This window comes from Acinonyx jubatus, chromosome A1 (genome assembly GCF_027475565.1).
Source record: "Acinonyx jubatus isolate Ajub_Pintada_27869175 chromosome A1, VMU_Ajub_asm_v1.0, whole genome shotgun sequence".
Taxonomy (NCBI): Eukaryota; Metazoa; Chordata; class Mammalia; order Carnivora; family Felidae; genus Acinonyx; species Acinonyx jubatus.
This window is the reverse complement of record NC_069380.1, coordinates 186548432-186560714: the sequence shown is the minus strand read 5'-3', so window position 1 is coordinate 186560714 and position 12283 is coordinate 186548432. Positions and strand designations below refer to the sequence as shown.

At 38.8% G+C, this 12283-nt stretch overlaps 1 protein-coding gene across 8 annotated transcripts in view; it reads right to left on the bottom strand.

Annotated features, from left to right (window-relative positions):
- Window positions 1–12283, bottom strand: part of EBF1 (EBF transcription factor 1) — a 388437-nt gene that overhangs the window by 97840 nt on the left and 278314 nt on the right. For 4 of the 8 annotated variants that reach the window (XM_053199629.1, XM_027033265.2, XM_027033277.2 and 1 more), the window contains exon 9: window positions 2607–2740. In XM_053199629.1, the coding sequence (XP_053055604.1) occupies window positions 2607–2740 (134 nt within the window). The remainder of the gene's footprint in view (window positions 1–2606; window positions 2741–12283) is intronic. The other 4 variants (XM_027033273.2, XM_027033269.2, XM_027033299.2 and 1 more) reach the window with 1 other exon arrangement.

Sequence of the window (12283 nt, the reverse complement as noted above, 5' to 3'; positions counted from 1 at the left end):
CTACACATGATAAAACCCTTAGTAAATGTGAGCTACTTCTCTTTATTATACAATGGATTTTTGGATTTGAGGCAGTACCAAATTCTCTCCCTCCGCTAAAAGAGAGAGAACATCACATCTTTCAAATAGCCTGTATGAAAATGTAAATATAGTTTAGAATATTTACAAAAAGTTCACCTCTGCAAGGCTCATTTTCCTGAATGTCAAGACTATTACAATAGCAACCCAAATTAAAGTCCTCCATTCAGACACCCAATTGCTAATGCTGCAGAGGATTTACTTATTTTGAGAGAATATCTACATTTTGGAAACCATCTGGTAGGTTTCCACTGGGAAAGAGTAATAGTTGATTTATGGCATGCTCACACATGAGAGCAGTTTGGGAGGAGGAGGTGGGCAAAGAAGGAGCATGCACGCCCCACCCTCACCTCCTAGCTGGACTCATAAGATTCATTGTGAGAGGCTTCTGGTACATGCAAGCCAGTGGCAGTGGAGGGACTGAGGAAGAAGGACAAAGTTTCATGACTTGCATTGATTTTGTTATATGGAAACAGATCCTTTAAAGTAATTCAGATAAATCTAAATTAGAATTTAACCTTCCTTATCTGTTCCCAAAAGAGGGCAAGAATATGGAGGAACAGAAAGAAAACACAAGGGCCTTGGCTGGGAACAAGGTGGGAGTACAAATAATGATTTCCTGATATATCAAAGTCCTTGTTCCATAACCAATGCAATGTTGGGCTAAGACGACATAAACTTTTAAAGGAAGCTTCAGACTAACCCACCTTATTCTCAGAGGTTCAATAAGACTTACTGCCAGTTCTCAGGCCTCACTTTGACTACCGTAATATAGAGCAAGAAGTCCATATTATATTTATTCTTCCCCTCTCCCAACTTCAATGATAAGCAACAGAATGAGGGATAGAAAGGGATGAAGATATAACCCACAACTCGCCAGAAGCTGTCTTTGTGAGGACTGCTGTCTCCAGCAGGGATGAAGGCACCAGACCGGCGGCAAAACATGCCCTGTATGTGATGCTTCTAATTTTATAACCCAATGGCTCTAACAAAGAATGGGGTGCAGTCGTCAGCTAAAGCTCAGTCCACCTTTCATGCCGGGCATGTTCCAACTTGGACAACAATTAGTATGGTGGACTGAAAAGCCCATCTCTGATTCAGTTTTACGAGAGCTTTGATTCTCTGGCCAAGTGCATACCGCTACTCGGCAGCATGGGAAATACAAAAGCAGTGGCAGTACAGGCTGGCAAGGGGCTGGCCTGAGCGGGTTACTGCCAGGGAGAAGTGCACATAGAAGACTTAAAAAGGACAGGCTCCGGTTGGAAAGATAAACATATTCAACTATCACAGTCTTAACTCCGCTCACCTCTATGGCCCACCTAGAGAGAAAACACAAAGTCTCTAGATAGGCTGAACAGTGGCATCATGGTAGGACAGCTAGAAATGGAAATAAAAAGTCAGAGTTCTAGCTCCAGTTCTGCTGCTGACTTCTTTGTGTGGCTACATACGTATGAGCCATGCTTCATGGGCTCTGGGCAGCTGCTTTGGGGTTTTGTAAGCGTTATCTCTAAGCCTTAATACCTTTATTGAGAAAAGATACACGCTAAGAGTATCTACCCCATGGCACAGAGGGAATATTGAGATGATCTACGTCAAGCAATGAGCACACAGCCTAGTGTACAATAAGTCCCAGAAAAGTTCAGTGGTTCACACGACTGTCTGTAAAGCAAGCAGGATGAATGAGCTCAGTGGTACCTTATAGCCCTAGCATGGATTTTATTCTAAACTTTGGGGAAGTGAAAGAGAAAGAGCTCTGGGCATGCCATTCAAGAAATCTAGGCCCAGAATATAGAAAGCAGAGGCAAGTTTTCCATGCCATCTCTATAATGGTGAGGTTTACATTTTATAGTCTTGAGTTTAACATTGATTATTGCCAGAAAAGTCAACTGACAGGTTAAAATAATGATCACAGTGCTTAGAAAGCACTACGCACACAGAACAAAGTCATTTTCATGTGGCTGCAGTCACATACTGGGAGGCCTGTGAGCTGTAAATTCCTGGGCCTGGATAAAGTCTTTGGTTCTTTGAGGTTCCCCTGGTAAATCACTCACTCTTGAATGAAGAGTCACTGAATAAGTCAAGAACCACCTACACTTGGATTATTACTGTCATAGGAATGGTGTTCCTTGAAGATGGGCCTATAGCAGGCCCTGTCTACAAATATTCATGATTACTACCTTGTCAAAGTTTGAATGGGGCTTTTCCTATATATTTTGTGACTTTGCATCTCCTTTCCCATTCCCAGTACACAATAGGACCTTCACGCCACAGCTAGTCCAAGAGGACAAATGACAAAACAGAAGCTCTCCTGGTGCTTAAGGGCCAGAGGACAGAAGTCATTCCAGTAGACAGTGGTGCCTCCAGGTACACCCAACCCATGTCTCCTGGTTTCCCAGAGTTCTGTAGACCAGAGCTGGCCCACCCAGGGTGGCACTACAAAATTCTACACACTCTATTAGAAATTCAAGTGTAGACAGTATCCTCAACTAGACCAACCTATTAGATATTAATGTTCAGACAACACCTACCTCACTCCAGACCAGCATGGTACCGAATATGACCTGTAACCCATCAAAGAAATTGTCCCCTATGATGATCACAGTCGCGCCTCCCGTCGTCCATCCTTCACTCGGGCTGATGGCTTTGATACAGGGAGTAGCTGCTTTTCAACACACATGAAAAAGAGAAGGAGTCTGCTGTTAGAACCAAACTTTAATGATGGGAGACTCGAGAAAAAGAAAAAAATATATCTTTTATCTTTTCACTAACAGGAAGTCCCTCAAGATCTCAGAATTTTCTAGCTGCTTTAGGACCTAAAACCTAAGGGTGCAATTTTCAATTTTTAAAAGCATTTTTTTCATTGTTTCTATTGACATACAAATATTTTACCCAAATAATGTTCAAACATGAAATCTTATGAAATAAAACACAGAAGCAAATTTTAATTCATGAGATGTTAAAGATTAAAAAAAATTAGGTGACTTCTTGGAACACATCGGAAACATTATAGAATTGCTTCCTGATTAAACATACTTCCCAAAGTTAAATCGATAGATTTTTAGATAGCATTGCTGCCCAAAGGGAAGTGAGAAAGAGAGGAGGCTGGAGCAGGAAAACATTCTTGCTCCATGCCTTCTACCTATAACATGAACACAGCAACATTTCTCACAAAAATCATTAAGCTTTTTTTCAACAAATGACACAGACCCCATTTTATAGATGTAAAGTATGAAGGTCACTCAGGGTGAATTATGTAACCAAATAGCTGAGTTAGGGCTGAACCACAAAATGTCTCATGACCTTTGCTTTGTTGTCATTCCCAGGCATAAAACTCTAGAAAGGACTTTTTAAAAAAAATTTCATATCTCTTCTCTTTCCCTTATAAATGGCCCTTGGAGATGGGAAATAATTTGCAAATACCATGATTCTAAACAGACTGGAGGTGGTTTGTCTGATGAGTACAGCATACTTTCAATGCAATTGCTAGGCATAAATGTAATTGTAGGATTATGTTTTTGAAATCTCTCAGAGGGCACCAATGATTTTTAACTCCACAGTGCCATGCTGTTGTTCTCATGATTACTTTTATGAGCAGAAACAAAGCAAAATTCTAAAGCAAGGGAGATATTGCGCAAGGAGAGGAAACGAGACCCTTCTCTTTAATAAAAAAGTTTATTAAGTATCCAAGACTGACTTTCCAAATATTGAAGCCAACGAGAGCACCAGTTAATTTTAACGGGAAGAAGCTGGAAAAAAAACTATTGGCCTTTGTCAAATTTGGCAAAATGTCATGCTTTAACTTTTGCAAGAAGAAAAGAAAATACTAAGCCCATCCCGGCGGGACCATCGTTCACGTGCCACCACACAAACAAGTAGAATGGGTTTGATTTTGATTCAAATTCATCTTATAAAATAATACAGAGAAATTAGGAAATATCCAAACTAAACATTTCATGTTGGCTGAACTCACAGTAATGCATTTATAACTAAAACTAGGTAGGTAGTTCAGATGCCTTTTCTCTCCTTCACTTTCTCCCCAAAACAAAATAATTAATCAAGAAAATGTAAATGATTCATAACTTGAAAATTCTTGTCCAATTTTTAATACACATAAAGGTTGTGATCAATGCTCCATAGGCACAGGACTTTTTCTTAAGCAAAATTTTTTCTTTAGAAATAAAGATGTTTAAATGCATGACTGAGTATTCCCAAACCCAAGGTAGAATATTATGTATGATTTCAAGACATTTATAACAGAAAAAAAGTACATGTAACAATTATGTAGAATTCCTAAAATAAAAGCAGTTTGGAAACATGCTGGTTAATGTCTCAAAATCTCAATTCTTAATTTCTGACTCAGCATACTTAGTTGTTAAAGTAGAGCAGAAAGGGTGCCATATCTCCAGATACTTCTGAGAAGAATAGGATCTTGGTTTAACTGAACTGGTCTTGAAAGAGTCTTGCCTAATGGCAAAGTGCGAAATCTAATGGTATCATTAAATGCTACCCCTGTGACTACCTTCATAAACCACAAAATAGTCTTGATGTTCATTATCTGTATTAGCTTTCTTTTATTTTTTTAAATTTTATTTTTGTAATCATGCAAAGCACACTTCTCTACGTAAAGAAGTGTGCTTGCACACTTTAGACTCCTCCAGGCTTACTTAGCATTGCACAAAAGGAGGCAGAAGACTGTGTTGGATCTCTGAGAGACTCTCCTATAGCAAAGTTGTTCTGATAGCATGGCGAAGCTGGTTTTAGAGTTGACCCCCTCCCGCTTCTTTCCATTGGTTATTTGTAGGATAAAAAGGGCATGTAAGTATATATGTCTATGTGTGTTACGTGCTTTCAAACAGTTCCTAAGAAAGTGATAATGTTTTCAAATTCTGTGAGCAACCAACCAGAAACAAAGCTAACTGTCAACTAGCTAAAAGAAAGAAAGATCATCAAGCCTCCAGAGACAACATGGTGAGGAGACAATATGTGACACCATCTTCCTAGCTTTTTAGAGAAAAGAACCCTTGAAGGAAGTACTCCAAGAAGAGAGTGACATACTCTTCGATCCATCCTACCTCTGTACTCAACCATCCACTATCTTAGCTTAGAGACTAGATGCCATTCCTAGAACAAGTAAGTCATGCAGACTTTTTTTCTGAAGTTAGGCTTCAGAGGGTTCTAAAGGTGCTCCTATACATCTGTGTATCATAGTGGTCTTGAAAGGAAGCTCTGTGGTATTTCCCCAGTGGGAAGTTTAGAAAATATGTAAAGGACTCTGGGCTGTCCCACTGAGAGACAGAGGTGGGAAAGTAATGTTAGTGGCATTTAGTGCCTGGAAATCAAGGATGCTAACTATCCAACAGTGCACCGGCTATTCCCCCAAATGAAGAACTTTAAGATGTCAATAAGACAAGGTAGAATGCACTGTGACTAGATAAACAGATCAGTCTCGAGGGCAGTTACTAAGAACTCACAGATTCATATAGGCCAAGGCAAGAAACATAAACGAATACAGCAGCTCAGAGTCTCAGAATAAGCATGAGATGAATGGCCCCTGACACTAAGAACTGGGGAAGGTCTAGCCACTGGTACTCCCCACACAAATGCAGGTCAAGTGTGGTCTGGTCTTCTGATCTTTTGAAAGAAGCTGGGAACTAGATTTTTATGTGAATTTCCCAATCTTTAAATGCTGGCAACTAATTCAATTTTCTTAAACGTGTAGGCTGTAAACAAAATGTTTATGGGGGTAAATTTAACGCCTAGGCCACCATTTTACATTTTTATCCTATTCACAAACCTGCCAGACTAAAAGCAGCTCAGGAAATACCTGCAAATGTACCTAAACTACAGGTATCCAAAAGTTCACTGCAGCAAAAAATTCAAGAGTCTAGGTGCCCCCAATAATAGAGTGGTTAAATAAATTATGATATATCCCTACTACAGAATATTAGGAGTGCCATCAGAATGGATGGAAAAGATTTCTATAAACTGACATGGAAAGATATCAAAGTAGGTTAGGTAAGTAAAAACACAATTTATAGTCTAATGAATAATGTGATTTTGTTAACTTAAAAAATGATATATATAGGAGCCTATCTGTGCACCTGTGCTTGTGTGTATGTAGTTACACGTGAACAAAGGTCTGGAAGGACGTACATCCACTGTCCCCAGTGGATCCATATGAAAGAGCAATGGCGCTGGGGTGGGGCTGAGGGGGTAGGGAGACTGGTAAATTTTACTCTATAGAAAGCCAAATGGTTTGAATGTTTTCAATGAGCACACATTAAGGTAATATGTTATCATAATAAAAATTAAATAACAGAATAACAGAGCACTTAATTCTGTAAGAGATAAAGGTACTATTTGGAGCACATTGATACAAATTTAAAAAAAGAAAAAAGAAAAAAAGCCCAGCTGTGCTGACTAACAGATCCCGAGCCTCTCCTTCTCTCTTCTTTTTGGGTAAGCTTTGCTCTGAGGAAGCCCAAACAACTTCTGAGCAGCCAAGGACCTGTTTTTCTTTCATTCAAGATATCCAAAGAGACATGGAGGGGACGACAAGGAGAGATCATTTTTAATAGTCATAGTGGATATATTCAGTAGAATTTGAAGGTGAAAAGATTTATAAACGAACTCAATTCAGCCCAGGAATGTAATAATCAGTACAATTCTATCTCCGTGAAAATATTATAAAATAGGGGAGGGGGGTGGATTTGATTGAATACAAAACCACTTTTACCAGCCAAATCTTCATTTAATTAGTAAATAATTTAATTAATAAAAGATTCTTTCTTCTTCACCAGTGAATTTTCACTGTGGTAACCACAAGGATGATAAGCCAATTCCTGGTTCTAAATCCCATTAAAAATAAAAGTTGAAGTTGATTTTTTTCTTTGCCCTTTTTTTTTTTTTACCTCTTCCCCCACCCCCAACAGCCACCAAAGTAGAGGAGATTTTCTTTCCTTCAAACTATGACAATAACATGATTACCCCACCACAGTTTAGCATAATGGCTCTGAAATGCTCGTGGCACATTGCAGAGTTAAAGTGGAAATTATTAGGTAGCTCTTCTTTGTTATAATAATGATCACTCCACAAATAAAAGCTCTTCTCCCAAAGGTACTGCAAGGCACAAAATGCTAATTCTGAAGATTATGTGTGTGCTTTTATTAAATATTACCATGCCCTGCCTGTTTGAGGGCTTCTCTGCTCTGATTGTTTTATGAGTACCATGTTAATGTCATTCCCATCTTGCTAGCAGCAGGCACACATTTTAGCGTTTGTATGAGAGTTGATCAAAGGCCACGTGCTGGGGGAATTGCTGAGAAAACACGGACAAGCGATAAAAATCTAACAGATTAATTGGTTTAAATTTCATTTCAGGGTGTTGAACTTTGGCTCGGGACTCTAATACTACACCGTGAGTCAGGGCCTAATTACCAGATTTCCAATTTGCTTCTGAACAATGGTCGTGGTGAGAAGAAAAAGAGAGGGAAGAATGAGGGGAAAAAAAAAAAGAAAGAAGGAAGGAAAGAAATCATTCAGCCTCCAGTACATATTTAACAACTAATGTTCTGTGTGCAGACAACTGCACCAGGGGACATTTGCTATCACCTGCTCTACCTCCAGAGCGTTTATATTTCCTTCCAATAGCCACAGAAGACAGAAGAAATCACGGATGCCCTCAGCAGTTTAAAATTCTCTGATTTCCAGAATCAATGTTACAAGATGCAAGTGTCTGCTCAGTCACATTGGAAGAATCAGTTCCCTTTTTTAGCAAGGTGAGTTTATAAGTTAGAATTGCACCTTAGCCTCCGATAGAAATGATCTATTTCATTGATAGAAAGCAAGGGCCAGGAGAGCCATGTTTACCTCAGGGTTTATGGGTGGCCCTGGGAATAAGGGTTAATTGAGCTCAGAGGTGCCTGCCCATTGAGGTGAATTAGTGGTGTGTGCAGCTATCAGCAGGGGCCTGGGGCTGCTCATACTTTTGCCTCTGAAATCTTTGTACTGTGATCAATACCTCACTTGTTTGGGGTATCCGTACAGATGACCTGGGTGCAAGATTTATCATCTCTTATCTCCAAAATGAGGCTTTTGTGACAGTCGATGTCCTATAATGGAAGTCTCATTAAAGATGTACTGTTTGGCTCTTTTGTCCCTTCCTGTATTTAAACATGCTGGGAAAACAACACTTCATCAGTTGGTAAAATGTGTAAATATATAAATGTTCTCGTCCCATTCTAAGTCTCAAGATAAAATTCCACTAAAATAGATACAAGCTGATTTCCCATTTCCATCGTGTATGATATATGAAGAGATGTAAACTCTCCTTTTTCAGCATTCTGTCAGCCAGAACTCTCTATTAATGAGCATTTCTACGGAGCAGATAACTGATGCTTACAATGGAGGTGAAGATGCTGGCACCAGCCCTTACTGGCTGGCTCCTGAATAAAGACAGAAAGATGCAATTATGTTAAGTTGATTTAACATTCAGAGTATTACAGTATTTGCAAATGGGCAACAGCTCCAGCTGTTCAAATTGCACCTCTCTCACTCAGAATGACCTTGAAGCAGTCACTTAGCCTCTCTAAAGCTCTTACCCTCTCCAGGCAGTAATTTCTGCTCACAGACTTGTGGCAAAATGCAGGATGTGTCTGCTTGCGTCTTGTTGTTTTACTGTGTGCCAGGCACAGAACATGCTATTGCTGCTATAATAATTATTGTTATCTCCAGTTCCCCACAAGCCAGAGTTTATTTGCTCACTAGAATATCCAACAGTCTCATCATTCCAGGTTGTGTACTTGACTGTAAAACTTTCCTAGGAACCTTCAGTACAATGACTTGCTTAACCTAGCCAGCTAACTTGAATGAGGAGGTGGATCTCGCATCAGTACTTCTAAGGTGGAATTTTTTTTAAGGCTCTCATTTGCCTGGAATGAACATTAATGGAGATCTTTTCAGAAATAAGGACATGACTTTCCTGTTATTGTCCCAAATTTTTAAGACTTGTGAAACCCATGAGCTCAGCCCACTTCTTTTCTCCCTCTCTCTCTCTCTCTCTCTCTCTCTCTCTCTCTTTTTTTTATCACGATTGTGGGATCATGACCCAAGCTGAAATCAAGAGTCAGGTGCTTAACTGACTGAGCCACCCAGGTGCCCCTAGCTCAGCCTATTTCTATGGGACACTTGTGACCTCATATAATCTCATGAGGGCCTTTCTCTCTGTATCTACTTGATTTTGGTGAAGTTGTGCTTGACAGCAGGCCTCTTCCAGAAATGACAGGGACACAAAGGAATTCTACTTGGGCTCAATGCATAGATATACACCCTTCTTGTTAAATCAAAACAATGATTCTTGCTAGGTTTTTTAAGTGAAATGATTACTTTCCTGACTACTCCCAGATCAGCAGTACCAATACCTGCATTCTTGGATCCTGACAACTGGCAGCTACTGGCCAGGAAGGAGGACAAACAGATGGCTTGCTCCTAGCAGGAAGACTGACCCTCTATATTTTCATTATGTACAGGATGCAAATCTACTCTGGGTTTACCCACTTTCCAACTGGATGCCTTGGAAACCAATCAATAGCAGTTATAATGCCTGACCTGAACCCTTGCACCAGCATGTGCAAACTTCACTTTCAGAATGATAACCTCACCACATACTCCTACTAATCAGCTAACAAACAAACATAACTCTTAATACAAACAAATAAATAAAGCTCTTAAATGACTAGATTTATTTCTGCCTTCCCTTATTTCTTTTTTAGTAATTGCTTTATGCAGCTAAACATTTTATTGTTTATTAGGATTTTCATTTTGTTTTGTTATTGGTCTTCATTTATTGCCCCATCCACTAGCATATCTAAATATTACTTGGCAAAGAATAATATATTATATATGCAAAAGAGATTCTCTGTGTGTGTGTGTGTCACTTTGAAGAGAAATGAAACCCATGATACGGAGATTTCTCAATACCAATGCAATTAAATCTATTAAATATTAAATGAGGAGATCAAGAATTTCAAATGTTTTCCATCCTTTATTCCAAAATGGCTTTATTTGGCAAAGTCCTTCACTTTGACAACATTAATGGCTCTCACAGAAAAGGAGAAAAGAAAAACCTCACAGTCAGTAGATGGAAATGTAAATCCAAAGTCCATCTACGTTAACACAGAGTTAACCTAGTGGGAATATCTAGGTGTATCTCAGTTTAGCTAAGTTCCAAACTATGCCATTTGCTAAAGGCAGAGTAAGTCCAAATTGTATCTGCTCTCTGTTTAATTTTCATCTTTCTTATTCTATTCTGAATCAGCAAAATTCTTCAACAATCAGTGGACACAGATCTGAGCAAGGGAAGAGCAGAAATCCTAGAGCAACAATTGTAATCTGAACATTTTAGGGCAAGTACTTTTAGATTCCTGAGTTTGTCTACCTGAGATCCATAACTGTGTAGGTTCAGCACACAGGGTTATTTAACAATTTAGCAGTGAAAAATCTTGACATTTTGATGTACCTGTAACTTCTAAATTGCACTTGAAAGACTTGTTGAAGGCTTTTTGATTCAATGACAGCAACATAGCATTGTTTCATAATATGCAAAAATTGTTTCTTAACACTTCGGAAGCTCAGAATTTTATAAACTCAAGGAGGTGAGAATTTGCTGTTATCCCCCTCATGTTTGATCTCCCAAATCCAAAATTAAAATATACAAAATATTAATCCCACAATAACTAATGGCAAATATTGCCACTGTTTTTTGTTTCTTTTCTTTTTCTCTCTTGTTCTAGGATCATCAGCCACACCATTGAAAAAAAATTATCGTAGAAGGTGGGAGAATCCTCAAAATGAATTATTCATGGATCCAATTGTGATATTTGTTTCAACAATAGTAAATTCACTTGCCTCTGATTATACAATAAGTAAATAACTCTTTTCTTCCTGACAAGGAGAACTTTTATGCACAAAATTATTTTTAGCCCAATTCTCCTTATTATCCTGTTGTAAGAAAAGTTCTAGATATGAAAGCCAGGGAAGAAAGGAAAATGAAAATAACTTTCCAAAACTGGACAGCCAATATTGTGAAAAGAGAAAACAATTTTCAGGTTAAAAAAAAAAAGAAAAAAAAAACATGTAAGTGCTTCTTCAAGGAATACTCGAGTCCTTATTCGTAGGCAATCTTCCTGGGCCTGGAAAATCATAAAGTCAAATATGAGCAAGTCTAGTGGAAAATCTGTGATGTTAATCTTGGCTGGAGTCGTATTTTTAACAGGCCTTGAATGCGTGTGCCGGATTATCCAGATGGCCATACAGGAATCGGCCTGATAGGATTAAACCTTTATGCTGAACTCTGCTCCATCTGTTCGCCAAGGTTTGCCTTTCTTTATCTGAATATGAATTTTTAGCCTCCTTGTGTCTACAGGGACCCGGACTAAACTCAACATTAAAAACGTATCTGTGTGCAGATAATTTAACATTTCATTAGTTAGTCTCAGTTGATATCAGCTTGGTCTTTTCCTAGAAAACATTTTTACAAAGAATTTTCCCAAGAAGGAATTTAAAACATGTAGAATCTTTTGTCATCGTTGTTAAAGGGTTTTGTCTTTTTCCTCCTATTGAATTCTAGGACTCATTCAATGCACTGTCAAAATAGGGGTTTACACTAATGTTTGCCCATAAAGACAGAAAAGGAAGACTTGGTATCCTCTCTGCAGAACCTGACTACGAGAAGAGATGAGATATCCTTCCGACTGGATGAATGATCCAAGCAGAATATATTCATGTATGGGATTTTTTTTTTTCCATTACAAGAGGATTGGTATTAGTCATCATTTGATAAAATTAGCTACAACAGCCATTTCTATCATTTTCACTAGGTTTTCTATGTTTTAAGACGGCTTTTTTAGGGGATGGGGTTTGTAATTCAGAGCTTCATCTTGAATGAAACAGACTATTTTGTCCTCCTGTGCATACATCCCCAGAAGAAGTGAAGTTACTTATTTTTCAGCTGGAAAAGTTGACTGGGCAAGTCTCAGGACAGAGGTCAGTGAGTAACCAATAAGCCAGAGCTCTGATAGATGGTTCTGGGGTTTCCAACCCTGTGACAAAGGAAAAGGGAGGGCTGTGGCTGCTGGGCTCAGCGAAGCAAACAGCATGCAAATGAATGAATAAGTTGCATAAAAGAAGGATCTTTTAGCATCCTATT